Source organism: Etheostoma spectabile, unplaced genomic scaffold, assembly GCF_008692095.1.
Source record: "Etheostoma spectabile isolate EspeVRDwgs_2016 unplaced genomic scaffold, UIUC_Espe_1.0 scaffold458, whole genome shotgun sequence".
In the NCBI taxonomy this organism is placed as follows: domain Eukaryota; kingdom Metazoa; phylum Chordata; class Actinopteri; order Perciformes; family Percidae; genus Etheostoma; species Etheostoma spectabile.
Genome location: NW_022605613.1, coordinates 263,198 through 279,657, shown reverse-complemented (window position 1 = coordinate 279,657; position 16,460 = coordinate 263,198). Strand labels below are relative to the sequence as shown.

Genomic DNA, 16,460 nt, shown 5'->3' with positions numbered 1-16,460 from the left:
TCACCCGTCAGCATCCCCCGTCAGTTAAGCTGGCAGCTCACCTCAGGCTTCACCCGTCAGCTCACCCGTCAGTTTTTACTCTGTCAGCTCACCCGTCAGCTCACCCGTCAGTTTATCTGTCAGCTCACCCGTCAGCTCACCCGTCAGCTCTTACCCGTCAAGTTACCTGTCAGCTCACCTGTCAGTTTACCCGCCAGTTTATCTGTCAGCTTACCCGTCAGCTTACCCGTCAAGTTACCTGTCAGTTTACCTGTCAGCTCACCTGTCAGTTTACCTGTCAGCTCACCTGTCAGCTCACCCGTCAGCTCACCCGTCAGCTCACCCGTCAGCTCACCTGTTTGCTTACCTGTAGGAGCGAGGAACATCTACCACCAGCTGCTGATGAACAGCCTCCTCATGGACCTCAAGTACAAGAAGATCTTCGCCATACAGTTTGCAAAGGTAACACCTGTCCCATAGTAACACACCTGTCCCATAGTAACACACCTGACCTATTAACCACCGTCCATAGTACACCTACCCATAGTAACACACCGACCTATAGTACACACCGTCCTAGTTAACACACCTTCCTATAGTAACACACCGTCATAGTAACACCCTGTCCTGTAAACACACCGTCCTATATAAAACCACGTCCTGTAGTAAAAAAAAACACACCTGTCCTATAGTACACCTTTCCTATAACTCTCCATAGTAACACACCTGTCCCATAGTAACACACCTGACCCATAGTAACACACCTGTCCTATAGTAACACACCTGTCCTATAGTAACACACCTGACCCATAGTAACACACCTGTCCCATAGAACACACCTGACCCATGTCCCTGTAACACACCTGACCCATAGTAACACACCTGACCCATAGTAACACACCTGTCCCATAGTAACATACCTGTCCTATAGGAACACACCTGACCCATAGTAACACACCTGACCCATAGTAACACACCTGTCCCATAGTAACACACCTGACCCATAGGAACACACCTGTCCTATAGGAACACACTTGACCTATAGGAACACACTTGACCTATAGGAACACACCTGTCCTATAGTAACACACCTGACCTATAGTAACACCTGATTCCCCCCCCCCCCCCAGAACTACAGACGGCTCCAGACAGACTTCATGGAGGACGACCATGAGAGAGTGGTGTCAGTGACCTCGCTGTCTGTTCAACTCTTCACCGTCCCAACCATGGTGAGGACCCACACCTGTCTCTCTCTCTCACACCTGTCTCTCTCTCTGCCACACCTGTCTCACACCTGTCTGTCTCTCTCACACATGTCTCTCTCTCTGCCACACCTGTCTCATACCTGTCTGTCTCTCTCACACATGTCTCTCTCTCACCCTGTCTCTCTCTCTGCCACACCTGTCTCTCTCTCTGCCACACCTGTCTCTCTCTCTCACACCTGTCTCTTCTCTCTCACACCTGTCTCTCTCTCTGCCACACCTGTCTCTCTCTCTCACACATGTCTCTCTCTCTCACACTTGTCTCTCTCTCTCACACCTGTCCTGCACACCTGTCTCTCTCTGCCACACCTGTCTCTCTCTCTCTCTCACACCGGTCTCATCTCTCTACAACCTGTCTCTCTCTCTCTCACACCTTCTTCTCTCTCTGCCACACCTGTCTCTCTCCTCAAACACTGTCTCTCTCTCTCTCACACCTGTCTCTCTCTCTCACACCTGTCTCTCTCTCTCACACCTGTCTCTCTCTCTCTCACACCTGTCTCTCTCTCTCTGCCACACCTGTCTCTCTCTCTCACCTCTCTCTCACTGGTTTCTCTCTCACACTTGTCTCTTTTGGGACCCAAGCCTGTATTTTGTGTGTGTGTGTGTGTGTGTGTGTGTGTGTGTGTGTGTGTGTGTGTGTGTGTGTGTGTGTGTGTGTGTGTTGTGTGTGTGTGTGTGTGTGTGTGTGTGTGTTTGTGTGTGTGTGTTGGTGGCCCCGTGACTGATCCTGTATTGTGTTTTGCGGCCGTATCTGATGGGGGGACCTGAATGACCACCATCATCAGGACCTTCGTGGACCACCTCCGCCACCGAGACCTTCAGGGACGCTTCCAGTTCGACCGCTACACGGCGCAGCAGGCCTTCAATTTCGGACGCGTGCAGAGCCTCATCGGAGACCTCCATAGTTAGTTATATTCTATATATATTAATATATATATATAATATATATCTAATATTATAGATATGAGAGAGGAGAGAGAGAGAGAGAGAGATATGTATATACACTCAGCGCCACTTATTAGGTACCCCATCCTTCAGAACTGCCTCAATTCTTGGTGCATAGATTCAACAAGGTTGCTGGAACATTCCTCAGGGGAGTTTGTCCATATGACATGATGGCATCACACAGTTGCTGCAGATTGTCGGCTGCACTCCATGATGCAATCTCCCTTCCACCACATCCCAAAGATGCTCTATTGATTGAGATCTGGTGACTGTGGAGGCCATTTGAGTACAGCCAACTCATCGTCAGTTCAAGAAACCAGTCTGTGATGATATCCAGCTTTATGACATGGCGCATTATCCTGCTGAAAGTAGCCATCAGAAGTTGGGTCCTTATGGTCATAAAGGGATGGAATGGTCAGCAACAACTCAGGTAGGCTGCGGCGTTGCAACGATGCTCAATTGGTACAAGGGGCCCAAAGAGTGCCAAGAAAATTTCCCCCACCATGACACCACCACCAGCCTGAACCGTTGATACAAGGCAGGATGGATCCATGCTTTCATGTTGGAGACGCCAAATTCTGACCCTACCATCCACTGTCCGCAGCAGAAATGAGACTCATCAGACCAGGCAACGTTTTTTCCAATCTCTATTGTCCAATTTCGATGAGCTTGTGCAAATTGTAGTCTCAGTTTCCTGTTCTTACTGAAAGAGTGGCACCCGATGTGGTCTCTGCTGCTGTAGCCCATCTGCCTCAAAGTTGGACGTACTGTGCGTTCAGAGATGCTCTTCTGCCCACCTTGGTTGGAACGGGTGGTTATTTGAGTCACTGTTGCCCTTCTATCACTGGAACCAGTCTGGCCATTCTCCTCTGACCTCTGGCACAACGAGGCATTTCCCCCACAGAACGGCCGCTCACTGGATGTTTTTTTCTTTTTCGGACCATTCTCTGTAAACCCTAGAGATGGTTGTGCGTGAAAATCCCATGTAGATTAGCAGTTTCTGAAATACTCAGACCGCCCTTCTGGCACCAACAATCATGCCACGTTCAAAGTCATCAAATCCCTTTCTTCCCAGACTGATGCTCGGTTTGAACTGCAGGAGATTCTCTGACCTGTCTACATGCCTAAATGCACTAGTTGCGCCATTGATTGGCTGCTTAGAAATTAATGTTAACGAGCATGTTGGACAGGTGTACCTTAATAAGTGGCCGGTGAGTGTATTATATATATATATATATATATATTATATAATAATATATATCTCTCAGTTAGGGTGTGTTGTGTGTGTGTACACACACACTTGCATGTGACAAGCTGACATCACACAAGTTTCACTGTTTTCTTAAAAATAACTGATGAAGAGATTATTAATTTATTAGATGATGTCTGTCTGTGTGTGTCTCTCTGTGTGTCTCTGTGTGTGTAGGTATGTCCTGATCAGTCGTCCCTCTGAATGGTCCGATCAGCTCAGACTGAAGTTTCTAGAAGGTCTGGACGCTTTTTTGGAGCTGCTCAAGTGTATGCAGGTACAACCTGTCTGTCTCTGACCTGTCTGTCTCTGACCTGTCTCTCTCTCTCGCTCTCTCCTCCCCGTCTATAACCTGTCTCTCTGTCTCTAACCTGTCTCTCTCTGACCTGCCTCTTTCGCTCTGTCTCTGACTTGTCTCTCTGTCTAACCTGTCTCTCTCTGACCTGCCTCTCTCTCTCTGTCTCTAACCTGTCTCTGTGTCTCTAACCTGTCTCTGTGTCTCTAACCGTCTCTGTGTCTCTAGCCTGTCTGTCTCTCTGTCTCTAACCTATCTCTGTGTCTCTGACCTCTCTCTCTCTCTCTCTCTCTCCTCTCTCTCTCTCTCTCTCTCTCCTCCTCTCTCTCTCTCTCTCTCTAACCTGTCTCTAGCCTGCCTGTCTCTGTGTCTCTGACCTGTCTGGTCTCTCTGTGTTGGGTTGGACCCAGTGGTGAACGGGGCAGCACTAGAGATGGAGCCTGAGTGAAGCACGTTCCCATGAATGACTGACCCCCAGCATCACTGATCCAGGACTGGTGTCTGATGTAAGACCACACACCTACACCACTACACACCACACACACACACATACACATCGGCAGATGAAGCGACCCCCATCATCCATGATCCGGACTGGTGGGGTGGATGTAAGACCACACACATACACACACTACACACACACACACACACACACACACACTACCATGCAGATGAAGCTGACCCCCATCATCACCATGATCCAGGACTGGTGTGGGTCTGATGTAAGACCACACACACTACACACACACACACACACACTATACACACTACCATGCAGATGAAGCTGACCCCCATCATCACCAAGATCCAGGACTGGTGTGGGTCTGATGTAAGACCACACACAACACACACACACACACTATACACACTACCATGCAGATGAAGCTGACCCCCATCATCACCAAGATCCAGGACTGGTGTGGGTCTGATATAAGACCACACACAAACACACACACACACACACACACACACACACACTAGCAGAGAAGATGAAAAAAGATACACAAATCCACACAAACACACACCACACACATATACACACGACACCAACACAGGACCAGCTCCCTGCAGGACTGGAGCCCCCGTACGTGTACACACACACACACACACACACACACACAAACACACACTATACACACACACACACACACTATTAACACACTATATGCACACTACACACTATACACACCACACACACTAGAGTCATTGTGAGAGAATGCGTCTCCCCTGTGTTTTCTGACTGTATGTATGTGTGTGGTGTGTGTGTGTGTGTGTGTGTGTCAGGAGCGCGTGCTGATCGAGGCCTACAGGAAATGTCTGAGCGCGCTCAGTGTGTGCCACAGCGGGCTGCCAGACGGAGAGCAGCCAATCAGCTTGAGCCTGGCGGGTCACAGTGTGGAGACATTCAGGTACCAGGTGTCTCAGGACAAGGTGTCCATCCACCTGCCCGTCTGCAGGCTGCTGGCAGGTAAGAGTTTGTGTGTGTGTGTGTGTGTCTGTCTGTCTGTCTGTCTGTCTGTCTGTCTGGACAACGGCAGCACAGAAACAGGAAGTGAGAATGTTATTTCCTCCTCAGGTCTCCATGTTCTGCTGAGCCGGACAGACGTCACCAACCGCTTCCCTGAGGAGCTTCCTCTGGTCAGTCTACCTGTCTGTCTCTCTCTCTGTCTCTGTCTCTCTCTGTCTCTGTCTCTCTCTCTGTCTGTCTCTTTTTTCTTGTAGTATTCCAACTGGTTTTAATAAGATCAATAAAATTTGTTTAATGTCTGTCTGTCTGTCTGTCTGTTCTCAGGGGGAACTCAGCCCCCCCCTCCTGATCGAGCTCCCCCTTCGCTGCCTGGTGCTCTGTGCCAAGGTGCATGCTGGGATGTGGAGAAGGAACGGCTTTTCGCTGATCAACCAGGTGAGTCCATAACCCTCCAGAAACGCTGCAATCGTCTCTACAAGATTTATCAATTAAGTTGTGTTTCTTTGTTTCAGATTTATTATTATCACAACGTGAAGTGCCGGATGGAGATGTTCGATAAGGACATCGTCATGTTGCAGGTACCTCCTCTAGACCTGGTCCAGATCAATTCCAATTCAATTCGTTTTATTTATAGTATCAATTCATAACAAGAGTTATCTCGAGACCCTTTCCAGATAGACCAGGTCTAGACCACACACAGAATTTACAAGGACCCAACAGGTCTAGTAGTTTCCTCCAGAGCAGCAACAGGGCCACAGTGGAAGGAAAAACCTCCTTTTAGGCAAAACCTCGGTCAGACCAGACCCAGACCCCAGGCCCAGGCCCTCCCAGGCTCTTGGTAGGCGGTTGTCCGACGGGCCGGTGGTTAATGAAGAGTGGCAATAACAAAATGGAAAAAAATTATAGTTTGTAGCAGTTCTTTGTATAGTTCAGGGCATAGCAGGACACTGTGGCATTACAAGGCAGCAGCTGAGGACGTAGCAGACACCAGACGTAGCAGCCACAGGACGTAGCAGACGTGACAGCTAGCAGACGTAGCAGAGAGCCCTAGCAGGACGTAGCAGGACGGCGGCATGCGGACGTTGCAGGCGTAGCAGGCGTTGCAGGGCGTGCAGGGGTAGCAGACTTGCAGGACGTTGCGGACGTAGCAGGAGTTGCAGGCGTAGCAGGACGTTGCAGGACGTAGCAGGACGTTAGCAGGGCGTAGCAGGACGTGCAGACTAGCAGGACGTAGCATGGCACTGCAGTGTAGCAGTTGAACATGGCACCGAGCAAACGTGTACGGGACCATGGCACAGCTGTCTACCGATTTCGGAGCCTCTCTGACGAAGGAACATGCTGGGGAAAAAGAACATAAGGACTCCGGGAATGACTCCCCAGAGCTAGGGTTAGTAACTAGGTTAGAAAACTAGGTTAGTAACTAGTTAGGAACTAGGTTTGGAACTAGGTTTAGGAACCGGTTAGGAACACTCTTTCTGGGACATGGAGGCACATAAATGAAAAGATAGGAAATAGAGGTTGAGGAGGCTCGTCCCAGCTGTCTAAACTATTCCAGCATAACCAAGAGAGACAGGGTAAAAGAGAGAGGACCTGGTCGGCTAGAACTCTCCCCACCATCACATCAGGCTAGAACTCCCCCCAACCGGATCACATCAGGCTAGAACTCTCCCCAACCGGATAACATCAGGCTAGAACTCTCCCCAACCGGATCACATCAGGCTAGAACTCTCCCCCAACCGATCACATGAGGCTAAACTCTCCCCAACCGGATCTCTCAGGCCAACTCCCCCAACCGGATCACATCAGGCTAGAACTCTCCCCCCCGGCTCACCTGAGGCTAGAACTCTCCCAACCGGATCTCATCAGGCCAGAACTCTCCCACCGATCTCTCAGCCAGAATCTCCCAACCGTATTGGCTGTATGCCAAGTCCCCTCAGTTTTTTATAGTCTTGATTTATGATAGATAAATCGACAACTATGACGAGAACAGGTGGGCCGGGTTAGGCGGACGTGCTGCGACTGCCTCATCCCTAACAATTCAATTCTAGCCTAACAATAAGCTTATCAAGCATAACCAAAGAAGACAGGTAAAGAGAGGGCCTGGTCAGGCTAGAATCAGACCTCCTCTACCTGTTAATTAAAGAGGTCAAACCTACTAACGATTAAAGTCTTAACGAGGTCTCCTGTAACGAGGTCTCCTGTAACGGGGTCTCTGTGTGCAGGCGGGAGCGTCCATGATGGACCCGAACCACTTCCTGATGATCGTCCTGAGTCGGTTTGAACTCTTCCACATCTTCAGCTCGGCAGACTGCAGGAAGAGATACAGCGAGGCCAACAAGGTGTGTGTGGGGGGGGGGCTCACTGGGAGGGGAGGGGTAATGCTCACTCGGGCGGGGGGGGGGGGCTCACTGGGGGCTACTGACAGCGCAGCTAACATAACTGTTGTGTGTGTGTTGCGTTGTGCTGTGCTGTGTGGTGTGTGTGTGTCAGGATGTGATCCAGCAGAACAACACCCTGATAGAGGAGATGCTCCACCTCATCATCATGGTCGTCGTGATCTGAAACTTATATTTAAACATAAAAAACGGCTTCCTGAACTATATACTCGACCTTGTGTGTGTGTGTGTGTGTGTGTGTGGGGTGTGTGTGGTCCGTGTTTGTGTGTTGTTCGTGTGGTGTGCCGTGTGTGTGGTGTCCGTGTGTGGTGTGGTCGTGTGTCCTGTGTCCAGGTGAGGGTAGTGTCAGGTGTGGGGCGGTAGAATCTTTTGATGAGGTCAGAAGAGAATCATCCATCAGCTGTCGATCCGACCGATGGCTCACAGCGAGCTGTGAGCTCTGCCGAAATGTGACACCTGTCCTCTCTCTGCCGTCCTCTCTCTCTGCCGGTCGCTGTCCTGCCGTCTCTCTGCTGTCTCTCTGCCTGTCTCCCTCTCTGCCTGCCTTCTCTCTCTGCCTTGCCTGTCTCTCTGCCTATGTCTCTCTGTCCTGCCTGTCTCTCTGCCTGCCTGTCCTCTGCTGTCTGCCTTCTCTCTGCCTGCTGTCTCTCTCTGCCTGCCTGTCTCTCTGTGCCTTCTGTCTCTCGCCTGCCTGTCTCTCGTCTGCCTGTCTCCTGCCTGTCTTCTGTCTCTCTGCCTGCCTGTCTCTCTGCCTGTCTCTCTGCCTGCCTGTCCTCTGTCTGCCTGTTCTCTCTGCCTGTCTTCCTGCCTGTCTCGCTGCTGTCTGTCGTCCTGCCTGTCTCTCTGCTGTCTGTCTCTCCTGTCTGCCCTGTCTCTCTGCCTTCCTGCCTCGTCTTTCTTGTCTGTCTCTCTCTGCCGTCTCCTGTCTGCTGTCCTGCTGCCTGTCTCTCGCCTGTCTGCCTTCTCTCTGCTCTGTCTCTCTGCCTGTCTGTCCTCTCTGTCTGCCTTTCCTCTCTGTCTGCCTTTCTCTCTTGCCTGTCTCTCTGCCTGTCTCCCTGCCTGTCTCTCTTGCCTGTCTGTCTCTCTGCCTGTCTCGTCTCTCTGCCTGCCTGTCTCTCTTCGCCTGTCTCTCTGCTGCCTGTCTTCTCCTGCTGCCTGTCCTCTCTGCACCCTGTTTTCTGTCTCCATGGGAACAGGAGACTGGTCGGAGAGAGTCATTGACACCGTTGCTTTATTCAAGTAAGTTTCCTTAACCCCTCCCCGGGGGGGGGGGGGGGGCAGCTCCACCGGGGGGTTCGCGGGGGGGGGAGGGGGTACATGATCGCCTGCATTATTTTATTAATCTGTAATAATCAGATTATTAAATCCCCCCCCCCCCCGCAGGAAGCCCGGGGTGACGGGCCGAGGTCTCTACGGCTCCTCCTGATTGAGCAAACACTTCAACCGTACTTCCACCACTACGCCTGCCGACCAGTCCAAGGTACTCCTCTGCATGTACCACTACATACACACACTATACACTACAGCCGGCCGCCATCAGGTACCACACTGCATGTACACACTACATACTACACACTAACACTACAGCCGCCGCCATCCCAGGACTCACACTGCATTACCACTACAGTACTACCACAACACAACCGGCCGCCATCCAGTATACCACTACTGCATTACACACTACAGTACTACACACTATACACTACAGCCGGGCCGACCAGTCCAAGGTACTCACTACTGCATGTACACACTACAGTACTACACACTATACACTACAGCCGGCCGACCAGTCCAAGGTACTCACTACTGCATGTACACACTACAGTACTACACACTATACACTAAGCCGGGCCGACCAGTCCAAGTTACTCACTACTGCATGTACACACTACAGTACTACATCAACTATACACTACAGCCGGGCGACCATTCCAAGTACCACTACTGCATGTACACACTACAGTACTACACACTATACACTACAGCCGGCCGACCAGTCCAAGGTACTCACTACTGCATGTACACACTACAGTACTACACACTATACACTACAGCCGGCCGACCAGTCCACGTACTCGCTACTACATTACACGCCCAGTACTACAACTATACACTACAGCCGGGCCGACCAGTCCAAGGTACTCACTATGCATGTACACACTAGCACGTACTACACACCTATACACACGCCGGCCGACCTTCCAAGGTACTCGCTACTACATGTACACACTACAGTACTACACACTCTACACTACAGCCGCCGACCAGTCCAAGGTACGCTATGCATGTACCACTACGTTACTACACACCATACCTACAGCTGGCCGACCCTCCAGGTAACTCACTACTGCATTTACACACTACAGTACTACACACTATACACTACAGCCGGCCGACCAGTCCAAGGTACTCGCTACTACATGTACACACTACAGTACTACACACCATACACTACAGCCGGGCCGACCAGTCCAAGGTACTCACTACTGCATGTACACACTACAGTACTACACACTATACACTACAGCGGCCGACCAGTCCAAGGTACTCACTGCATGTGCACACTACAGTACTACACACTATACACTACACCGTGCCGACCATCCAAGGTACTCGCTACGTTTTTTTAGGGGAGTTTTTTGTCTTTTTACATTTTCTAAAGTACACATACAGTACTACACACTATACACTACAGCCGGCCGACCAGTCCAAGGTACTCGCTACTACATGTACACACTACAGTACTACACACTATACACTACAACCGGGCCGACCAGTCCAAGGTACTCACTACTGCATGTACACACTACAGTACTACACACTATACACTACAGCCGGGCCGACCAGTCCAAGGTACTCACTACGACATGTACACACTACTCTACTACATGTACACACTACTGTACTTCATGTACACACTACTGTACTTCATGTACACAACCTGGAAATCTGCTGAACGCATGCATATTGTTGATCAGGTTGTTCATGGTGTTGTTGTTGTGTGCGTTGCCATGGTAACGGTGTGTGATGCGTTGCAGGCTGAGGAGGCTCAGAGGAAGCTGCGGAGACAGAACGGAGAAGACACAGGTAAACACACACCTGTCCGTCTCTCAGGGAGACTCCTGTGTCCCGGTGCTAACGTGTGTGTGTGTGTGTGTGTGTGTGTCAGCCCTGCCCCCTCCGCCCCCCCCTCCCCTCTGTCCCCTGTTCGGCAGCCTGGTGAACCTGCTGCAGAGTGACGTGCTGCTGGCTGTAGAGGGCGCCGTGCTGCAGTGGGCCGTGGAGCCCAGCGGGGGGGGCTGGACCGAGTCCATGCTGCAGCGGGTAAGACGCCGTTACCATGACAACACTTTATAAATATCCCCAGGAGATGGCGCCCAATGGCCACTGAGTGTGTGTGTGTGTGTGCAGGTGCTCCACCTGGTGGGCGTGGCTCTGCTGGAGGAGCAGCAGCAGCTGGAGAACAGCAGCGGAGACGACGACGTCACCTTTAACTACACCTGCAAGATCACACGTCAGTACACACACACACACACACACACACAACACACTCCGTACACACACACACACACACTACACACTCAGTGCACTAACACTCTACACCAGACATCACACAGAAGAAGTTGGTCTTTAGGGACATGAATTATTAATAATAATAATAGTAAATGGAGGATGGTGAGGGACTCAGAGGTGAAGAGACTGTCTTGAGGACTGGAGAATGGTGATGGACTCAGAGGGGCAGATCTCTTGAGGGAGGGAGTTCCAGAGCCTGGGAGCTGCCCTGGACAAGGCTCTGTCCCCAAAACTGCAGAGGTTGGACTTGTGGGTGCAGAGGAGACCGGCTGAGGTGGATCTGAGGAGCCGTGAGGGTTGGTAGGCGGAGAGGAAGTCACTGAGGTATGAGGGGGGCTGTAGGGGAGGACCAGGATTTTGTAGGTGGCCCCCCATCTCCCTGTGCCTCTGAGGAGTAAGTCTGTTTTATCGCTGTTGAGTTTGAGGACGTTGCGTTGCATCAGCTGACAGACAGGAGTTGATATGAGAGAGGGGAGGACTGTGGGGGATTTGGTCCTGAGGTAGATCTGGGTGTCGTCAGGTTGAAGTGGTGGAGTATATGACCGAGGGGGAGGATGTAGATGATGAAGAGGAGGGGGCCGAGTACGGAGCCTTGGGGAACACCCTGAGCCGCTGTGGTTATGGAGACAGATGAAGGGGAACGGTTGGAGAGGTAGGAGCGGAGCCAGCTGAGTCCAGGACCTTCCATACCGAGGTCTTGAGTCTGGGGAGCAGGATGTCATGGATCACGGTATCGGAGGCTGCACTCGGGTCGAGGAGGATGAGGATGTTGAGGTCAGAGGTGAGGAGGTTATTGAGGACTTTGAAGAGAGCAGTTTCTGTGCTGTGGAGGGGGCAAAAACCAGATTGGAGGTGTTCGAATTGGTATTGGCATGATGACAGTTTTGGAGTTCCAGGGTTTTAGACGGGGGGTGGGAGCTTGGGTTTTTTGCGGAAACGGTTCAGGGACTAGGGATCCAGACCAGGTTTCTAAGGATGGGGGTGACAGCGGCAGTTTTGAAGGCAGAGATCTGTCCAGAGGTAGAGAGTAGCACACGCAACGCCAGCGTCCTCTACGTGTCTGTGTGTGTCTGTCTCTGTGTGTGTCTGTCTGTCTGTCTGTCTGTCTGTCTGTCTGTCTGTCGTTCTGTTTGTCTCTGTGTGTGGTGGTGTGTCTGTACTGTGCGTGTGGTCTGTCTGTGTTTTTGTGTGTGTGTGTGTTGTGTGTGTGTGTGGTGTGTGTGTTGTCTTGTGCTCTGTGTTGTCTGTCCTGTGGTGTGTGTGTGTGGGTGTGTCTGTCTGATCTGTCTCTGGGTGTGTCTGTCTGTCTCGTGTGTGTGTGCGTGTGGTCTGTCTGTGCTTGTGTGTCTGTCCTGTGCGTGGGTGTCTGTCTGTTGTGTGTGTGTCTGTGTGTGTGTCGGTGTGTGTGTGTGTTGTGTGTGTGTCTGTGTGTTCTCCGTGCTGTGTGTGTGTGTGTGTGTGTGTGTGTGTGTGTGTGTGTGTGGTTTGTGTGTGTGTTTGTGTGTGTGTGTGTAGGTCCAGGTGAAGCTCCAGTACTTCAGGAAGTGTCCTGGCTCTGTTGGAGATTTTGCAGAACGCTCCGCACCTCGAGGTCCACAAGACAGTATCACCTTGATCCTCCAGTAACCGGAATGAATGGGGGTCTATGTGAGCTAGACCTAATGAATGGGGTCTATGGAGCTAGATTACACACACACACACACACACACACACACACACACACACACACACACACATTAAAAAGTGGACCATGTATTAACGACGAGTCCATAATTAACGCAACAATCACCAGCGTTACACTAACTAAGTTAGTTAGTTAGTTAGTTAGTTAGTTAAGACGTTAACCCTTCACAGCAGCAGACAGACATCGGAACACGTGACTTATTAATATAATTATTAGTCTTATGTCGGAGGAGATTATTTTGGCGTCTGTGCACGTGAAGCTCATTGAGCATCAAGCAGCTGATCCGAGCCGAGCCGTGCGGGTTAAACCGCCGCGTGTCTCTCTCCGAGTTGAGAGAAAGAAGAAAGGATGAAGAAAGAAGAAGAAACTTGATAAAGTTTTAATAAAGTTGATGACGGGGACTCACCTGCTGCTGCAGCTGCTCTCAGCTGGCTGTGAACACCACGTGACCCTGTCTGCGTTTCCTATTGGGGCGGTTCCTTTTCCCCTGGAGCATTCAAATCCTTTCTCATTGGTCCGTTGTTGTCATGACAGCAGGCCGTACATCTTTGCTGTCCAATGAGAACTGACCTGCCTTCCAGATCTGCACCTCTGGGGTTCTTTTGGTTCCAGAACACAGGGGTCTCTCGTGTAAATGTGAAACTCTGACATCAACATAGTCCAATCAACATTGTGTTGTCTCAGCCTAGACTAAGACCCCAGGGGACAGGAGACAGAGGACCACCTTTTGTGCATAGCAGGAAGCCCCCTTCCAGACTAGACCTGATCAACTCTTTACAGTCAGAAGGAGGGGGGGGGGGACAGATGGATGCATCATTTTCTAACCTGCCTCCTTCAGACATTTTAACTTTTTAAAACTCAACAACATGTATAAACAATAGGCACGGTCGAGGACCTGAGGACAGACATGTTGGACAGAGACGTATGAAGGGACAAGTCTCACTGATGGTTTGTCTTCAGTTTATTCTCATGGAGCTTTACATTCACCAAAGGGACAAATACAACATGATCACTGAGACAGGGACAGGGAGACATCCTGTCTCCATGTTGGACCCTCGGAGGACAGAGACAGGAAGACTTCCTGTCCCCATGTTGGACCCTCTGAGGTCAGGGACAAGGAGACTTCCTGTCTCCATGTTGGACCCTCTGAGGACAGAGACAGGGAGACATCCTGTCTCCATGTTGGACCCTCTGAGGTCAGGGACAAGGAGACTTCCTGTCTCCATGTTGGACCCTCTGAGGACAGAGACAGGAAGACTTCCTGTCCCCATGTTGGACCCTCTGAGGTCAGGGACAAGGAGACTTCCTGTCTCCATGTTGGACCCTCTGAGGACAGAGACAGGAAGACTTCCTGTCTCCATGTTGGACCCTCTGAGGACAGAGACAGTTCAGGAACATCAGTTTAGAAAAATACAAAGTGAAACGGTATCAAATGAAGTCTTTACATCAAAAACATGGACACAAATCCCTTCAGAGGCAGTGGGAAGGGGGGGGGTCTGTGACGTCACAGCCGGAAGGGGCGGGACCTGTGACGTCACAACCGGAAGGGGCGGGGCACTCTGCATCCGTACTGCAGTGAAGGGTTTATTAGCACCATTTCTATCACATGACAATCACAACAAGTCTAAAAATCTGGAAGTTTGCATTCAGAGAAAAATCGGTTACTTTATTAATAAGTAAGTTAACTTTATTAATAAGTAAGTTAACTTTATTAATAAGTAAACTGATTCAGAGTATTAAAATGGTCCCACACTAGTTCAGACTAACAGATATAATCTGTTGATAATTAGACAGAAACATGAAATATTACAGACGTGGATTTATCTAACGAGCAGAATGGGTTCATGGAAGAGACCAGCTGTCAATGGCAACATCTGGGGACATCTGGGGACAACCCGGGGACATCTGGGGACATCTGGGGACAACCCGGGGACATCTGGGGACAACCCGGGGACATCTGGGGACAACCCGGGGACAACCGTCCCAGCCCTAACCAGGAAGTATATTCTGGGTCAAACTACTACGATCACTACTACTAATACTACCACTAGCGTCTTGTTTAAAGGGACAGAGACACAGAGGACAGGAAGTGATGAGATGGCTTTATGCTAAGCTAAGCTACACTGCTACATTATTGTCTCCAGCTTCCATATGAACACGTCTGACATCACAGATCACATGACCTCTCTCACACTGGGCATGTGCGGGAAGGGTACTAAAGGGTTAGGGTAATATAGAGTTAGGGTACTAAAGGGATAGGGTACTACTGTAATAAGGTGTAGTACAGGGTTAGAAGGGTACTAAAGTTTAGGGTAACTACCTTTCTACATACGCTCTGTTGCTCTGTCTTGTGTGAGAGACAGGGGGAGGTACTAAACGCGGTTAGCGCGCTCTACTGTAAGTTGTCCTCTTGTAGTGTCCGGTCGGTCGGCGGTCAAAAAAAAACACCAGGATCACAGTGGGAGCTGAGCGGGCAATAAGGGTAGGAAAGGGTTGGCCGGTTAACTCACGGGTAGGCAGCGACTTATACTAGACGTGTAGTGTAGCATAGGGTTACCTAAGGGTAATGAAGCATGGGTTAGGTGGACTACTTATACACAGGGTGTTATGTACAATCCGAGGGCTGTGTATTTGAATTAGAGAACAAGAGTCATTACAAGTGTACGTAGTGGCTACCACTGCTGCGTAGTCGTAGTGTGTACCAGGTTATACTAAGGCGTACCTAAAGGGTGGATACTTACGTGTTCACTAATGTCTGGAGGTGCACAGGGGGACAGGGGGGCTACTAAGAATAGCGGAATATGTAATCAAACTGTTTGTATGTATCGAATGGGCTAATGTCTAGAGGTCCGTGGTGTTACGGGGACGAAAGGAGAGGCGGGTAAGCGAACTGTGTATACGTGATGACTGTAGTACTACTTAAGGTGTATGCAATGAGTACTAAAGGGTTAGGGTACTAAAGGGTTAGGGTTCTCTGAGAACCTCTTCTATATCTGAGATGAATCTCATTAATATTCAATCACACATGTACAGTAATTAAATAAGGAAACCATTCGGCGACCCCCAGCCCTAACTCAGAGTGTGGGAGTTGTAGTTTTAGGATAAAGACGTGATGTTGGATCGCCCCCCTGGCGGGGCCACGATCCTCTGGGCCGAGCGGCGAGGGATGTGGTCGTCGATCTGAGATCCTGCACCAAAGAAGAAGAACATCTGATTGGTGAAGACTCTCAAATTGTCTGCGTCTTCCTTATATCGGACTACAAACAGTTTACCCAGAATGCATCTCATCTGCGGACACTACCTGCCAGGGTGAATCCTGATTGGTGGAGGTTTCGGAGGTTGGTCTGGGTCTTTGGACAGGGCGGCCCCCTGGTGGTCGGAGTGGGCGGGACGGTTTTGGTCATACTGATGACATCATGGACTGGACCATCGTAGCTGCCTCGGGGGACGCCGCGGGCCTCAGCCATCTGAGACGGGAGACACAACGTCTGGGAATCAAAAGTGATTCCTTATAGCATGCTAACCCTACTGCACTGGTTAGCACGCTAACACTAACCCTACTGCACTGGTTAGCATGCTAACCCTAACCCTACTGCACTGGTTAGCACG

At 50.5% G+C, this 16,460-nt stretch overlaps 3 protein-coding genes across 4 annotated transcripts in view; 2 read left to right on the top strand and 1 right to left on the bottom strand.

Annotated features, from left to right (window-relative positions):
* Window positions 1-2,115, top strand: part of LOC116686726 (E3 ubiquitin-protein ligase UBR2-like) — a 4,788-nt gene extending 2,673 nt beyond the window's left edge. Inside the window, exons 4-6 of the mRNA XM_032511759.1 lie at window positions 353-441; window positions 1,110-1,210; window positions 1,987-2,115. Coding sequence (XP_032367650.1) covers window positions 353-441; window positions 1,110-1,210; window positions 1,987-1,996 — 200 coding nt within the window. The 3' untranslated portion in view covers window positions 1,997-2,115. The remainder of the gene's footprint in view (window positions 1-352; window positions 442-1,109; window positions 1,211-1,986) is intronic.
* LOC116686725 (E3 ubiquitin-protein ligase UBR2-like) lies at window positions 2,081-12,790 on the top strand. 2 transcript variants are annotated; one of them, XM_032511756.1, is made up of 18 exons: window positions 2,081-2,141; window positions 3,611-3,712; window positions 4,128-4,187; window positions 4,393-4,452; window positions 5,015-5,198; window positions 5,307-5,368; window positions 5,523-5,633; window positions 5,711-5,776; window positions 7,421-7,537; window positions 7,689-7,751; window positions 7,927-8,047; window positions 8,781-8,833; window positions 8,978-9,049; window positions 9,295-9,321; window positions 10,633-10,681; window positions 10,764-10,918; window positions 11,006-11,108; window positions 12,683-12,790. In XM_032511756.1, exons 4-12 carry the CDS (start codon window positions 4,396-4,398, stop codon window positions 8,813-8,815), a joined length of 816 nt encoding a protein of 271 aa, XP_032367647.1. In that variant the 5' UTR covers window positions 2,081-2,141; window positions 3,611-3,712; window positions 4,128-4,187; window positions 4,393-4,395; the 3' UTR covers window positions 8,816-8,833; window positions 8,978-9,049; window positions 9,295-9,321; window positions 10,633-10,681; window positions 10,764-10,918; window positions 11,006-11,108; window positions 12,683-12,790. The 2 variants fall into 2 exon arrangements, with proteins under 2 accessions (XP_032367647.1, XP_032367648.1); XM_032511757.1 differs by lacking the exon at window positions 9,295-9,321 and having other exon boundaries at window positions 7,689-7,752; window positions 7,928-8,047; window positions 8,978-9,074.
* Window positions 12,791-13,843: 1,053 nt separating this feature from the next.
* Window positions 13,844-16,460, bottom strand: part of dpysl4 (dihydropyrimidinase like 4) — a 26,884-nt gene continuing 24,267 nt past the window's right edge. Inside the window, 3 exon segments of the mRNA XM_032511762.1 lie at window positions 13,844-15,157; window positions 15,798-16,039; window positions 16,153-16,318. Coding sequence (XP_032367653.1) covers window positions 15,948-16,039; window positions 16,153-16,318 — 258 coding nt within the window. The 3' untranslated portion in view covers window positions 13,844-15,157; window positions 15,798-15,947.

What these genes read in the sequence shown, in the direction of transcription:
- LOC116686725 (XM_032511756.1), top strand. Translation starts at nt 4,396, where the DNA reads ATGCAGATGAAGCTGACCCCCATCATCACCATGATCCAGGACTGGTGT. An exon ending in AGGACATCGTCATGTTGCAG is followed by an intron (nt 5,777 to 7,420) that starts GTACCTCCTCTA and finishes CTCTGTGTGCAG; the next exon opens with GCGGGAGCGTCCATGATGGA. An exon ending in TGAGCTCTGCCGAAATGTGA is followed by an intron (nt 8,048 to 8,780) that starts CACCTGTCCTCT and finishes TTTTCTGTCTCC; the next exon opens with ATGGGAACAGGAGACTGGTC.